The sequence below is a fragment of the Caretta caretta genome, chromosome 1 (genome assembly GCF_965140235.1).
Source record: "Caretta caretta isolate rCarCar2 chromosome 1, rCarCar1.hap1, whole genome shotgun sequence".
NCBI classification, from domain to species: Eukaryota; Metazoa; Chordata; order Testudines; family Cheloniidae; genus Caretta; species Caretta caretta.
The window spans coordinates 138,699,012-138,715,420 of record NC_134206.1 but is presented as its reverse complement, the minus strand read 5'-3'; the positions used below and the strand labels follow the sequence as shown (position 1 = coordinate 138,715,420).

Genomic DNA, 16,409 nt, shown 5'->3' with positions numbered 1-16,409 from the left:
AGTATCCAACCATGATCAGTCATATTCCAATAGTCACGGTAAAAAAAAAGTAAATTTTATAAATATCTACAGTATTTAATAAAGTTGTCCAAATCAAGACACTTGTCTACATATTTAAGTTCAGCACTTAAAATAAAGAAAAAGTGAGTAAGTACTGTACAAATATTTAATTTGTTCTCATCCAGAAAACAGAATTAAGTTCTTCTCTTTTAAAGTCTTTGCAATTCTCTCAGTGACATGAAATTTAGTTATCCATTGAAGACACAAGACTATCAAACCATTTCTGTCTGTGGGGAAAGGAGATACTGTAACACGATGGTTTAAAGAAACATGTTAGATCAAGGCAAGTAAGAATTATCTTCTTATTATTTAACCATTTAAATGTTAAGTGACTTGTACCCCATCACTATAAATTGGTGCTTCTTTTAGAGTCTGGATTAGTAAAGGTTTTTAAAAAACAAACTGGTATCAGGAAATTATTCTCGTAAGATTTCCTGTAAATTCTTTGGCGCCATATGCTCTTAGGAAGTAAAGTATAAAGGAAAGCTAATGGTTACAAGTAACTTAATAAATGGTACACAGATAAATATCATACAGAGATTAAAAAGCAAACATGATGAAATGCAGTTACTTGCATGCATAAAGTTAGTCACAACATCCCATTTTTACCTCACCGTAGAAGACTGTAGACTAAAACTTCAGATTTTCTTAGATTTACAAGTATTCTACTACATCCTAGTAGCACTTCTTGGCCCTCTAAAGAAAGAGTACAAACTAAACGTATTAAAATAAAATACCAGTAATTTCATATGACAATGTTATCACTTTTGATTATTACATATCACCTGCAATCATATTTTAAGAAGAGTGATCACGTTCATAAACTGTTCATACAAAGAACAGCAAGGCTGGCTGTACCATCCCTATATGGAATTTTAATGATTTTAAGTTAGTGTCTCTCGAAGATATTTTGGAAGCAAGTATGAAAGCAGATATTCATGTCAGTTTTCAGAAATTGTTTATAGGTTGCAGTGATTTCAGGAAAATGGTTAATTTTCTTCCTGCAGCATTTCCTCTATTTCCTTGTCCCAGTTATTATCACGTTTTTCTGATTCTGTCACCACTTCATACTCTTGAAGCTCTTGCTGTAATTCCTTCTCCCAATCAGCAGTCTCTTCTACAAGGAAGATAAATGATATGTAATACCTACTTTGACGGTACAGAATGTTGTTTATGTAGAACTAGATTATTTTCATTGAGGCTACATGTCTTGCATTCCAGAGTTCTGGAAGCTCAAGAATTTCATCTTTGGAACAACTGTGGATGAAAAACTAATATACAGAGGGGTGCCCCCAGAATATATTATTATAAAGTATTGATGTAATAACAATGGACAAATATGTATTATATTTGATGTTTTTTCCACCTCAGTGTAACCCAAAATGTCTACCTGTACCAAAGACAAGCTGATTTTTCAAACTATAAACAGTGTGAATTCAAGTCTCTCTCTCTGCTGTCAACCCCTCCCCACCTTTTCTTACAGAAAAAGAAATAAAAAGAGCTATGCTACATGAAAAATGCTACACACCTTACAGTTAATGATGATCCATTATCAAGTGTTACCAGCTTGTGGAATTCATTGGTTTCAAAGATAAAAATTCAATACTATGGGTAATTGAAGGAGGGATGGACAATTTTATTTCCATTAAGATATGTAGCTAGGCAAGCTAATATAATAAGGGATAAAAATAATGAACTTGCATACTTCAGGGCAAAAGAGGAGTCAGAAGGCATTCCTATGTTGCCACCCTTCCTTCAAATTGACGAGGTCAGTAATGAGAAGGTGGCTGGGGTAGAGGCTGGCATTTGAAGGATTAGGTATTGGCCAAAGCTGGAGTCTGGATATCATAGGAGGTAATTCCATAGTCTCATCCAGTATTGTGAGTTAACATTTCTGCTAAATACACTATATATTGACAGCTTTATTAAAACCACTCAGCAAGAATTTCAATCAATTCAGGAAAATGCATATGAGTGTATTTTTAAGGTTAAACCTACAAACTATTAAATTTGGGGTTGCAACATCTTGCAAATAACTGATTTCAGACTAATATTCACAGCATCTGAACATCTGGACTACAATTCTACTCTAAAAAGTGATTATGTAAAAAATGTCAGATTATTTTATTGTGGTATATTCAGTCACATATACTAAGACTAAACTTTCTGCTTTTTTACTTCTGTTAACTCGACAGAGCCATGCTAAGACAATTGAATTATATTTCTTCTTGTTCATCATCTTCAAAATTATTTAGTAATTTCTGATTTGTTAAATTTATGTAACTCCATTTAAGGTACAGGTATCACTGAAACCATAATCTGGATTGTAAAATCTTTACTGTTGATGATGATGTACAATAAGGAAAATGCAGCTTGACTTTCAGATCCCACATTGAGTTTGCAAGGATTGCAGTTACACAAAAAACCTTTTACTTACAATCAAGTATGTGAGATGGGAATTAAGAAAAAATGAGAATCTCTGTCATTTTCAGTCATTTTTTCATAGCAGAACTTCTTGTAAAGTTGATTGTTTCTTCAGAACATTTTTTTTTTTGTTACTAGTATTCCATGCAAGAGACTGCTTGAATAGTGATTAGTCCTTTCTGCAGTGAGGCATTCCAGAAATAGTCAAGCAAAACATGTAATCTTCTATGATGACATGATGATTTTTTGACTTGGTTGTCAAAAAGTTACTTGCTTAGTAAGAGTAGAATTTTACAAGGCTCAGTCAAATTATTCTGTTATTCCAAGTCTAGCAAACCCTTACTACTATCTTTTGAAATTCAGTAAACATTACAGTTTTTTTTAAAATTGCCGAGAATGAATGTAGTCAAATGTATAAAAAGCTATTTACTTTATTAGCTTTAATTTTTGTTTTACCTTCTACTATGGAGGTCTTTTTTTCCTTTTTGCCAAGCACCAATTGTTCCATTTCCTTCCTTAGGTCTTCCTGATTCAGGTTACATTCATCAAAAGCATCACTAACAAATTCTGATACACCTGGACTAGTAGAAATCTCTTCCTCGTCCTTGAATAAAATAAATTTTGATCATTCGAAAAGGAAAACACACTTGACAATCATTACTCTATGTGAACTTCTCTTCCATAGTTTAATGTAGTCAAATACAAATTAAAAAAATCTATTTTGTCAATTACCATATCTTCCTGTACAGAAAAAAACCATTTGATATACATTTTGAAGAAGGGACTAATTTCCATGTTACGTTTTTTTATTTTTCTACTAAGAATTGTAATTCAGTTTAGTAATCTCCAAAAACAGTGAAAAGATTAAATTAATTTAATTGTAATAAGAATGTTTATATTAATTGTGGAGGCAGTTAAAAAATTAAACACTGTCCATAAGAGGATGAGAGTTATAGTAGGATTGATCTCTGGAAACCTCTCCCCTGGTTTTAGTTAACAGAATAGAATTCATTGGTCTCATTTCTCTAATGTTCTGTACTGCCATAAAGAAAAAGCTGTAGCTAGACTGCAGAATTAGATGTTGAACACTGAACTTTTTGGATATTCAGTTGTAAAGTAAGTTCTACTAGTATTAAGATATATGACAATATCGGCAAAACCACCAATCTATATTTAAAATAAGTATTACTCATGGTGTATTAAATGTTATTACTGCTTAGTAAATTTATAGCTCCAACTCTGTCTGAAAGAGTTTCCTGGCACCAATATTGCAATCCAAGATTAAGAATAATGTCTTTAGTTCTCTTTATGATTTCTGCAGTGGCAAGCAAAATTGTTTTCAGTGTCATAATGACATAATGTTAAATCTTAGCAGAAGTCTCCAGAAATATCAATATTGTACAGATAAATATTTTATTATGAAGCAAACCTGCTATCTCTAAATATAACAAAAAACCTCAAACTCACAGTTTGTGTGATCATACATTAAATGTAAATTTCATACACTGAACTTCAGATGTAGTATACAACCATTGTTACCTCTTGAGGTTTTAGCTGAGATTTGATTCCAACCGGTGGTGTTTTGGGCCGTACTGTTTCTAGGAAGAGAAAAAACCAGAAATTTGATATATTTTATTATTCTTAAATATCTCCAGAACTAATTTAAACTATGTAAGTATTAACTATGCAAGGAAATTTTCTATTAAAGGAGATACATTATATTTAAAGGTTGAGTTATGGGTGAAATATTTATCAAATAAGAATGAATTAACCAGAGAATGTTTTTTTCTACATTGATTCTATTTTTAAAATGAAATTTAAGATAAAATTCTGTAAGCAGTTGTACACTTATTATTTCAGACTAAGGGTAAGTCTACAGTAAGAACTTATTTCAAAATTATTCTATTTGAATTTTCGGAAGCTATTTTATACATTCGGTCTTCTATGTCCCCACTAAAGAGAGTGAATTCAGCAGATTGCGTCCACAGTACCAAGGCGAGCATCGAATGTCGGAGCGGTGCACTGTGGGTAGTTATCCCACAGTTCCCGCTGCCCATTGGAATTCTGGATTAAGCTCCCAGTGCATGATGGGGCAAAAACATTCTCGCGGGTGTTTCTGGGTGTGTGTCGTCAGAAAGCTACGTCAGATAATCGTTTCGCACCTTCTTGGTGTGCAGACGCCATACTGCTTTCAGCAGACAGTGCACAGCTGCTCTCCTGCTACTATGAATCCACCTCCCCAACTCAACGCTGCTCGGCCATCATGAACTGAGCAGCACAGTTTCCGCTTCCAACTCTGCTCTCCCGCTATTGCCATGCTTCCAAGCTTCTCCATGTTGTCTGTCCTGGGCACCCTCCTCCGTGAAAGCCACAGAAGACAACCATTTTCAGCCTTTGTTCGGCTACTGTGAACCAAACAGCACAGCTTCTGCTGCCACTCTACTCTCCTACATTTCGCGCCCTTTTTCCAGGATTACCTGTGCAGGCGCCATAGCCATGGAGCCCGATCAGATCTCCGCTGTAGTTTTGACCATTGTAAATATCTCGCGCATTATCCAGCAGTATGTGGGGTACCTGCAAAACTGGGTGAGGAAGCGATGACAGCGCAATTACTATAGTGATGAGGACATGGACACAGACGGCACAGCATGTGGCAATTGGGAGATCATGGTGCTGTTGGGCCAGGTTCATGCTGTGGAACGCCGATTCTGGGCCCGGGAAAAACACACAGACTGGTGGGACCGCATAGTGTTGCGGGTATGGGATGATTCCCAGTGGCTGAGAAACTTTCGTATGCGTAGGGCCACTTTCATGGAACTTTGTGACTTGCTGTCCCCTGCCCTGAAGTGCAAAGACACCAAAATGAGAGCAGCCCTCACAGTTGAGAAGCGAGTGGCCATAGCCCTGTGGAAGCTTGCAATGCTCGACAGCTACCCGTCAGTTGGGAATCAGTTTGGAGTGGGGAAATCTACTGTGGGGGCTGCTGTGCTGCAAGTAGCCAATGCAATCATTGACCAGCTGCTATCAAGGGTAGTGACTCTGGGAAACGTGCAGGTCATAGTGGATGGCTTTAATGTGCTGGGGTTCCCTAACTGCGGCGGGGAGATGGACGGAACACATATCCCTATCTTGGCCCCGAAACACTGGGGCGGCCAGTACATAAACCGCAAGGAGTACTTTTCCATGGAGCTGCAAGCACTGGTGGATCACAAGGGACGTTTCACCAACATCAACGTGGGATGGCCGGGAAAGGTGCATGACGCTTGCATCTTCAGGAAGGAACTTACTTCCCAGACAAGCAAATTACTGTTGGGGATGTTGAAATGCCTATAGTTATCCTTGGGGACCCAGTCTACCCCTTAATGCCATGGCTCATGAAGCCATACACAGGCACCCTGGACAGTAGTAAGGAGCAGTTCAACTATAGGCTTAGCAAGTGCAGAATGGTGGTAGAATGTGCATTTGGATGTTTGAAAGCGCGCTGGCGCAGTTTACTGACTCAGTTAGATCTCAGCACAACCAATATTCCAATTGTAATTGCTACTTGTTGTGTGCTCAACAATATCTGTGAGAGTAAGGGGGAGACGTTTATGGCAGGGTGAGAGGTTGAGGCAACTCGCCTGGTGGCCAGTTTCACACAGTCAGACAACAGGGCGATTAGAAGAGTGCAGCGGGGCGCACTGCACATCAGAGAAGCTTTGAAAGCCAGTTTCACGACTGGCCAGAACGGTGTGAGAGTTGTGTTTGTTTCTCTTAAAGTTACCTGCCCCCTATATAAATATATATATATATATATTAAAGGAAATAAAGTCACAATTGTTTAGAAACCATTCTTTATTATTTGTTGCACAAAACACAGAGAAATCAGAAGCTAGATGGGAGTGGGAGGGGGATATTGGGATATGGGGGTGGAGGAGGAGGGAAGGACAAGATCAGAAACCAAATAAAAATTTAGCATATGCCAGCTTTCTGCTGCTTGTGCAATCCTCTGGGGTTGACTGTGTGGGTCCCCGTAGCCTACCTGCTGTGTTCTTGGGCGTCTGGGTGAGGAGGCTATGGAACTTGGGGAGGAGAGAGGGCAGTTGTTCAGGGGCTGCAGCGGCAGTCTGTGGTCTTGCTGCCTTTCCCGCATTAGATCCACCACACAGTGAAGCACGTCATTTTGCTGCCCCATGAGCTTGACCACAGCATCGCATGCGTCCCTCCTCTCTTTGTATTCATGTAACGCTTTACGCGACTCCGCAATTGTTTGCCTCCACACATTCAACCGGGCCCTATCAGTGTGGGAGGACTGCACGAGCTCGGCAAACATGTAGTCCAGAGTTTGTTTTTTCCGCCTTCTAATCTGGACCAGCCTCTGGGACGGAGTAGATAGGGGCCACATTGAAACATTTTCACCTGCTGCAGGAGGAGAAAAAGGAAGGGTAGTATTTTAAAAGATACATTTTAGAGAACAAAGGGCACACTGTTTCTCAGTGAAACAGGCAATTCACAGTATACAGCACATGTTCTTTCTGTACAAGGTCTCATTTTGCCTCTTATACTGAAGTGCCTGCCACTTTGGTATGAGTAAGACATCACATGCGGCCAGGCAACAGAATTCAGCTTGCAGGCAGCGGCCAGGCAAAGAATTCAGCTTGCAGGCAGCCTGTGGGCTCTCTGGGATGATCACTTCACACAACATCCCATCCCCCACCACAAACACTGCAGGGCTCCGATGAGGCTCTGAGCAGGGATGAGCCCTTTAAACTAAACACGAACAGCCAAGCGTGGCTGGGTTTCCCCCACCACCCCACTGCATTGCTCTGATCAAGCTCTCACTCACCAGAAGTGCCTTCTCCAGAGTCATGGTCCGGGAGCATGCTTTGGGAGTAGGGGGAGGCTATTGGCTTCAGCATTAAGAATAGTTCCTGGCTAGGGGGGAAAACAGATTCCCCACTTGCCGCCTGTGCACTGTCCTCCTCCTCCTCTTCGTCCTCCAAAAACTCATCCTCCTCGCTCCGTGCTACTCCCCCCTTGCAGGTGTCCACGGACAGTGGTGGGGTAGTAGTGTCCTCACCCCCCAAAATTGCATTCAGCTCACGGTAGAAGCGGCATGTATGGGGCTGTGACCTAGAGCGCCTGTTCGCCTCCCTGGCTTTTTGGTACGCTTGCCCAAGCTCCTTGATTTTTGTACGACACTGTTTTGTGTCCCTTGAGTAGCCTCTTTCCGTCATGGCCCTGGAGACTTTAGCATACGTATTTGCGTTCCTTTTTTTGGAACGTAGTTCTGCCATAACAGATTCATCTCCCCAACATGCAATGAGATCCAGTACCTCCCGTTTGGAACATGCTGAAGCTCGTCTGTGAATCTGGGGCTGCGTGGTTGCCTGTGATGGTGGACTCTGCATGGTCGCCTGTGATGGTGGACTGTGCTGATGGTGACCAAACAGGAAATTCAAAAGTTCCCGGGGCTTTTACTGCCTACCTGGCTAGTGCATCGGAGTTCAGAGTGTTGTCCAGAGTGGTCACAAGGGAGCATTCTGGGGTAGCTCCCGGAGGCCAATATCGTCAAATTGCATCCACAGTACCTGTAACCTGAAACTGCAGTCTCGATTTTAGCGCTACTCCACTTGCCGAGGTGGGGTACAGAAATCGGAGTAAAGAGCCCTTTAAATCGAAGAAACTGGTTTGGTCGTGTGGACGGAACCAGTTTTATTTCGAGGTAACTCAGGTAATTCCGAAATAAGAGCTTACTGTAGACCAGGCCTAAGGAAACATTGGCTAAATCAAACTGAAAAAACTCCCTACCAATAAATAAGTCAACTAAATAGATCAGTATCTGGGTGAGGCTTCCAGGCTTGTGATCTTCCTCACAAAGTCAATTAGAAGGTAAGATCCAAAATCTCCCTTTCTGAGAGGATTTTAGCAGTCTGGAATCTAGGCTATGCTAGAACTCCAGGTCAACCTCGGACAGGCTTACTGAAACAGAACGATTGGTAAGGGAAAAACATTTTGGATCACAGCCCTTAGTATTTTGCATTCCAAGTTGCATCCAATCATATCAGTTTGGTAATGTCAAGTAAAGATGTAGACTGGCCCCTGCAACCCAGTTATTGCCTAGCACGCCATCACCACAGAGGGAGACACTTTTAGCCCATGAAATGACCTACTCTCTAAGGTAGGGGACCCTCATGCTTAAAAGGCAAGGATACCCAACCATTGTGCGACATAAGGCTCTATTAATTCAGGTAAACAGCTTCTTTGTTATGAGCAAAATTTAATCTGAGAAAATCCTGGGTTCTGGACTAATAAAATATGAAGTGGTTTTGAGCCACAGCAGGTCCTAAGGAGAGAGAGAACAGATGGGGACAAAATGAGAGGCGATGCAGTGATCTCTATAAAAATGAGAGTTGACTTTGTGCAGAAACTTTTGCCTGTGAAATATCAGGAAGAGCGATTTACAAGAAAGTGCTACTAGTTATTCCAGCCTCCTAGTGCAGAAATAGCCTCAGAAAAGGTCAACTTAATTGAAAATCGAAATGGGAAAAGCAGACTCTGAAAACTCAAATTTATATTCCAACAAGCTGTGGTCTAGCAGCAATATTCTTAGCCATACTGAGAAACCTGGTTACTAGGATTGGGATCCAACTAGAAAACCCTCTGTGGAATACCTAATGTTCTCCAGAGTGTTGCCTGACCACTGAAAGGCCATTGAGCAGCCCCTTTATTTAACCTTAGCTAGAAGAACTCCAGCACATAGGAGACAGAGCAGAAGATGGCCCTCTCCACTTTGCTGAAAGGTAATGGGATATTCCTCCTGACCCCTCCCACTTGTGGTGTTATTTTGTTTGCAGAAGTCTTTTTAGATTTCAGCAAGTTGCAGAGTACCCTGTCTCCTATAGCCTTGCGAATTAAGGATTCTCTTTCAAATGCAAATGTAAAAGCCTAGACCTAGAAAGTGGGCAGAACTCCTGCAACAATGTCATGAGAAGTTGCAGTGCAAATTTAGGAGTGAGGGTTCCTTACAGAACAAAATTTTACACTGATACAGAAGATCAAGATTTTAAATCAGCAATTACTATTTCTATTGCATACTTTGAGCCTCCAGTCAAGTGTGTTAAGCACTGAATGAACAAATAAATGACCCAGACACTCCACCAAAGAGCTTATGATCTAAGACACTTTGTGTAAATTTGTTAAATGTCAGAAATTCTTTCATTTCAGTTCCCAATTAATTAGCCATAACATTAGCAGTGACTCCTCATTTGCTGAAGCTAGCTTTATGAAGCAGCAGGATATAGAAACAAAAATTAAATTAGGACTTTTAGTAGTAACAAGAAAAGTGGAACCCAATAACCAGAGAATACATTTTTGCTGAACCAGGGAAACTTTAAAAATCCAAACTTTATACTATGTACAAGTTTAAAAAGTCAGTAGCAGGATTACAGTAGCATCTACAGTGGTAGGCAATATAAAAACCACAAAACAGAAGACTATCTCTGCTTCCAAAGAGTTCATAATATAATTTAAGACAAATTGTAACAGGTGAATGTAATGAACAGTCAGAAGGAAAAGGAAACAGAGGACAAGGGAAACAATAGAAAGAATACATATTTACAGAGCCAGCGAGGTACGTAGCTAGATGTTTGAGATGTCTTAAAAATAAAATAACCTGAAAAAAAAATCAACAAAATATTGGAAGTGTCTACCAGACTATCTTCCCAGCTGTTATCAGTTGGCAGTTTCTCACAGGCATGATGGCAGGAGGGAGACTTGAAGAGGGATATAAAGGAATACTGTAGCTTCACAGAGTAGTTCAAGGGCGTATGCCATGCATAAAAGGTACTGTGGAAGAACTCACAAAGGTTTTTGTGAGAGAAACAGATAACTGAGGTTAGTCTTCTTGGTGAAATGGAGAAGTGATGTGATAAGAGGTAAGAGCAAGTAAGCAGGGGGGCGCTTACACATAAAGGGTGTTAAAAGATAAAGACAAAAATCATTTGATGTGGCGGTGATGGAGTTAGTGGAGGGACATGTTCAAAGAGATCAACCAGGAAGATGATCTTAGTAACTGCATCTGAATGGACCTGAAAGGAGTGAAGATGGGAGATGAAGAGGCCCTAAGATCTGGTCATGGCCTGGATGTATAGGGCTAGATGGAGGGGAGAGTCAGTAATACCACCCAGTTTACAAGTATTATTAACTGGGTAGATCATGATGTTGTTAGTAAAGGAGAAAAAAGGAAGTAGGGAGGAATGTGGTACACGGTTTTGGCCATGCTAAATTTAAGTTGATGACAAGACATCCAGCCTCATGCAGAGATACAGAACTGGATGGAGGGAGACAGGTTTGTATTGGAGAGGTAGATTTGTGAGTCATTGGCAGAGAAGACAGTTGAAACCATTTGAGAAGATGAGATTGCACTGAGAGTGAGCGTGGATGGACAAGAGGAGGAAGTCAAGGGCAGATCTCTCAGGACCACCATGAAAAGTGGAAGAGAAGAGAAGGACCCACTGAAAGAGACACTGAAGAAGTGGTCACACATCTGAGAGAAGAACAGAGCTGTGAAAGCCAAAAGAGGATGAGGTTTCAAGGAGGAAATCATCATAAATGATTTTAAAAAGTAGGTTAAGAGGTTAAGGAGGATGAGTATGGTGTATAGATCCTGAGAACTGGCCAAGAGGGGGCAGAGACCTTGGTGAAAGCAGTTTCAGCAAAGTGAAGAGGGTGGAAAACAGATTAGAGGGGATTCAAGGTTGGAGATGGAGGCGTTGAACTTCAGGCAATGGTTGTAGGTAGTGCACTCAGCGAATTCAGAGGTGAATGGGAGATGATGAGACAGTAGTTGAAGAAGGTGGGGTCAAGGGTATCTTTTTTAAAGGATACATATCATATATAGAAAAATCAGCACCTATATTAGAAGTTTAAAACAGATTTTTTTCCCCTCAAAAACAAAGCTGAAGAGAAATTAAACATCTTAATCAAATAATCTGAAAAACAAAAACTAAAATACAAAAATATTTCCTGAAAAAAAGCTATTAAAGGGATACTGCCAACTTAAAAAAACCCACTTGTCTGATTTAAAAAAAAACAACCTTTACTTGTTACAGCCAAGATTACTGTGTTTATAAAACACCAAATTTAAAAGAAGAACTAGGTGGAATGTGTAGTAATACCTCAAACTAACTTTTTTTTTTTAAATAAACTGAGTACATTTTAATGATGTATCTATACCTGAATCAACTTCAGCACTCTTTTAATGAAAACAGCCTCTCTTTAATTATACATAGAAAAGAGGGCAATATTTACAGTGAATCAGTAGATTAAAAAAACCAAAACCCTCTAAGTTTATCTTAAGAGGGATCTGTTTTTGAAACACTTTTTCAAGAAGCCTCCTGTATATGGTACAAGCAAGTTGCAAACTAACGTATAGGTCATCTGATGCATATAGATACTAAGAAATGTGACAGAGTGGATTGTTCATAGTGAGCTGCTTATTCAAAACAAATACTTTCTGTACCTGTCAGCTGTATATCCTCTTTCCTGCCATTGTTCTCCTCCTTTCCTACAACTTGCTGTTGAGCAGCCAGTGCAGTGAGCTGTGCAGACTGTTTAATTAGGGAGACCCGGTAGAAATAATTTCTCCAAAACACCTCCTCCTTTACACTAAAGAAAAACACAAATATAGGTTTTTATGACTACATAGCTTTAACGACTACATTTGATTTGTGGAAAGTTTACAGTTCGTCGCAAGCAAGGTAGAAAAAACGGAGACACTGAAAGCTACTGTAGTCAAAGCTAGTGTCATGGCTTACAGGAGTAAGGGCAGAGTTTTGTTTCCACCTTCTCAAGTGTCTGGAGTCCTCGGAAGTGTAACCAAAGCTTTGAATTCCCTGACATATGGCTACACAGTTTAAAAAAACAACCACTACAAGAGTCTCCCGCCTCTTAAGTTACTGTTGCATATTTACCACTTAAAATGGAGTTAACAGTGTATTTTCTTAGGAAAAAAGATTAGCATAATAAACAAGCTGATGTACAGTAATTATCTTCAAAAGACCATACTACCAACTCCTACTTTTCAGTGAGGCAAAACAAAACCACATGAATCCCAGCTCTAGTCTTGGCTTATCTCCCCTCTCCAAAGTCTCATCCCCTTTGATAAGGTACAACCACTTTGCCTGGGCTGGGCTACTAGTGGGATCAGAGCTCTACTAGCTTTGTGGAGAGCAGCAGATCTAGGATAAAAGGAGTACTATTTGCTCCCTCTGTACAGCACTGCTCCCTCATGGTGTTGCACCAACAGACATGGTGTCTTACATTTTTTTCTTGCTTGTTGAATTTATATTACAAAGTTTAAAACCGTTTTCAAGGTATGCTTTAGTTACACCTAAAGTAGCTGCAACATGCAATATTCTCTGTGCATCAGCTGCGTAAAGCAGTCCTTAACTAAAGGTCCAAACCTACATACATCACTAAAGTCAATGGAATGTCTCATAAAAAGCAAGCACTTACAAAATTGTGTCCCTATGATACTAAATGCCCTAGAGTGAGCTGGATGTAACCAATGTTCCCTCTAATTTTTTCCATCCATGTGCGGAATTAATTTTATGTGCACCAATATCAAGGTAATATGTGGATGTGCGCTACCAGTAGAAACAAAAAACCTAGATATAAAATCACCCTCACATATTATATAGTATAGTTTAACCCAACTGTATTTTTCATTAATGGTAAGGTAGCAATTTAAACAAGGGCCAAAGTTTGGGTTCCTCACTTAAGCAGAAAGCCCATGGGAGTTTTGGTTAACTAACAATGGCAGAATTTGGCCCTAGAAGAGTTGAATACTTTCAAAAATCTACGATCAGCAGCATATTTAAACCTGGAGTGTCACCTTCAAGTTCAACACATTTAAAAATTCAGTCCACCTGCTGTTTGGCAACATCAAATGTTCACTGTCAGTTTGAAAACAAAATATCTGGAGTATAATTGTGCAGTGAAGTATTGGTACACAGTATTCTATTAACGTGAAATCTGCAAACAAAATCCAAATCTTTATGTACAAGCTTCATAGCCGAGACCTGCTAGAAAAGCATAAAATCTGAAAATTTGAATCACTTCTTTAAAGTGAAAAAGAAACCACGGAGTACTTAAGGCGCCACAAGTACTCCGCCTTTTAATTTTTTTTTTTTTTGCTGATACAGACTAACACAGCTACTATTCTGAAACCTGTTCTTTAAAGTGAGTTACACACAGAGAGCATATATTTGAAAGGAAATTACTCCAGTACTAACAGCAGAACATACACCGTTAAAGTGTTCTCCTCATATTAAAAAATACATAGTACATTTATATTCAAAAGGAGAAAATTACCTGATTCTAACACAGTGGATTGTGAAACTACATGGATCTTACAGAAATGCAGTATTGATTGTTACATTACCTCAGTGGGTTGCTATTTCTAACCATTGAACTGATGGTCAGCATTTGCCAACTTATTCAGCACCCCAAAATTCATGGAAGTTTTTGCAACAGGAGTTAGCATACAATGAAGGATCAAAATAGATTAATAACAAATCCCTTTATTTAGGAAGCGTTTTCCGCAAAGTTTAAAGATTCAAAATCAAACAACGTACGTACCCACAAAGATCAGGCTTTCCCTGCAAAAATTCATAAGAAATCACTTTCTTTGGATTTCTTTTATCTAGACTCTTGAAGATTATCTACAGGTAGCCTTTAATTAGTTTCCAAGTAAAAACTTGCAACTGGGGCATCTTCAGTTTTTTTTCTTCTTTTAATTCTTCATCTTTTTTTTTTTTTTAAAAAACCCCTAATTACATGATTTTAAAAAAGCACAGATTTGTGCCTCTAAAATCTACACAGAAAATAACTGCTGTTTTTTTGGAGACACAACAGTTGATTAATCATTTCTTTTTTACGCTATGTTTCGGCCAAACTCCTGATAGAGTGGTCTGATGGATTTATAGCAACATTTTTTTTAAAAGGACTGATAACAACTTGGATGTCTCGCTAAGGAATTGCATGAGCTTTCCAACAACAACAACAACAAAGGGAAGGAAGAGGGTTGAAGGAACAATGCAGTGTCCAGAGTTGAAGTGTAATTAAAATTTTGCTTTAAAAAAATCATCCCTAGGTATTTCAGCGCCCTCCCTCCACTTCTGCAGAGTGCATACAGCATCGGTAGCCCAGATTCAGACCCATGCCTTTGTGCCCAGAGAAGCTGCCCCTTCTCTCCCCAGCCCCAATATTCCTGAGCCCAGGTTTCACAGTGCGGATTCCCTCGTGTGCCAATCACACCCTAGCCCGGTGTGTTGAAACAGAACCAGAAGTTGCTGGTGCTACTCACTTGCGGTTGCAGCTGCACTAAGCACAGCCCAGGCAGCTCAGCTGCTTGTCTCCAGGGCCCTTGGTTACCGCCCTGAACTCCCAGCCACTTCGCAGCCATTCACAACACCAAGCCTCTGTTCTTGTCGGTTCCTTCCGTGCGAGGGGTGGGGAGAGCAGGAGAGAAGATCATCCCCATCCTGGCAATGCAGCACTGCCCAGGGGAGCAGGATGGGGAGGGTGTTATGCAATAATCAGAGGGCAGGGTGCCGTGCAACGGCCCTGCAAGTACTGGGGCAGGGCGGGTATCGGTGCCCGCCTGGTACTGAGCCTACCTGCTGCAGGGAGAGGTGCGCCACCGCTGCTCCCTCCCCATCAGCCAGGGTGGCTGGCACTGCCTGGTTCCCTTCCAGCTGCCCGGCCCCGGCCACCCCCCACTCCACAGCAGCCCCTGCCGCTGTTCTTCAGTCCTGCCCCGCTCCCTCCCTCCCTCTGTCGCTGAGGATGTGCGCCCCTGCCCGGCGCTTGATGGAGTGCTGCACGGCCACACAGCTTAGAGGGAACACAGGATGTAACACAATAATAGGCAAAGTATTCCATATGAGATGCTCCTTTAAAAAAAGGGAGGAGGAAGGGGAACTTGAGTGGGCAAAACAACTGAGAATGTTTGTGTATTATAGGCAAAGCTGGCTGCATTACTGATAAAATTGTCCAACACTACCCATTGTAAGACCCTGTTTCAATTACATATAACTTTGCCAAACTAACTGTTTTGACTGAAATTTTCCATACTGGATGTCAGCTCAGGCTGAACTTTTTGGGAAAGTTTCAGACAAAATGGCTCCGCTGTTTCTTAGAATGAGCTTAGGGAAAAAGTACTTTTTGCAATGTTAAAAAAACACTTACAACTTTTTCCACTGAGAAGCTCTAGAGTCCCCCATGTTTTGCAGCAGGGACTTAAAATATGGTAGGGGATGGCATTTGTGTCAGGGATGTGCCTTTTGCTGTTCCTCTAAAAATCCATCTGAATTTGGCAAAGTTACAAGCCTTTGAAAACTGTCATTTTGCACATGCTAAGTACAGACTTGTTAGCGCTTCAGAGCTAAAACCTTCAACCAATCCATCTGCATTGACCATGCTCCAGCTGTGTGTGACCAGACTGGAAATGTGCTCTCCCCCACAGAGCAACTCAGTATACTCCAGCCCCGGGATGGAAGGGTTCAGCAAGACTTCCCTTGAAATTGTAGCTCTGGCTTCTGCATGCCATGCACTGGAATGGAGAGCAGGGAGATTCTCTCCTGTGCCTCAAGGACACCTCTCACCCCCACCCACAGCACTGAAGAGGAAGGTACCTGGCTTGAACGCAGAGAGGACAAGAGCCAGACAATGTGGGGTGGGGTGGAGTGGAGATAAGATTGGTACTTTTTAGGCATGGAGACTGGGAATTGGAGCCAGGGAGATAAATGGCGTACTGAGATTGGAAAAGGGAGCTGAAGAGACTGGAACTGATTGGGCAAGATTAGGACTGGGAACCAGTATGGTGTGGGAGAACAGGAAGATGGAGAACAGATCTGATGAGGAACTAGGGTGCCCTGGAC

General features: G+C 40.8%; 2 protein-coding genes across 2 annotated transcripts in view; both read right to left on the bottom strand.

Moving 5' to 3' along the window:
- Nucleotides 1-50: 50 nt before the first annotated feature.
- SYAP1 (synapse associated protein 1) overlaps nt 51-16,409 on the bottom strand; it is a 35,040-nt gene continuing 18,681 nt past the window's right edge. The window contains exons 6-9 of the mRNA XM_048861828.2: nt 11,987-12,132; nt 4,024-4,082; nt 2,941-3,088; nt 51-1,177 (exon numbers count right to left, since the gene is read on the bottom strand). Of these exons, the coding sequence (XP_048717785.2) occupies nt 1,050-1,177; nt 2,941-3,088; nt 4,024-4,082; nt 11,987-12,132 (481 nt within the window). The 3' untranslated portion in view covers nt 51-1,049. The remainder of the gene's footprint in view (nt 1,178-2,940; nt 3,089-4,023; nt 4,083-11,986; nt 12,133-16,409) is intronic.
- LOC125641613 (uncharacterized) lies at nt 6,301-11,974 on the bottom strand. Its single transcript, XM_075131543.1, has 2 exons — nt 7,310-11,974; nt 6,301-6,885 (listed from the first exon to the last, which is right to left on the bottom strand). The coding sequence occupies exons 1-2, from the start codon at nt 7,872-7,874 to the stop codon at nt 6,356-6,358; spliced, it is 1,095 nt and encodes a 364-aa protein (XP_074987644.1). The 5' UTR covers nt 7,875-11,974; the 3' UTR covers nt 6,301-6,355.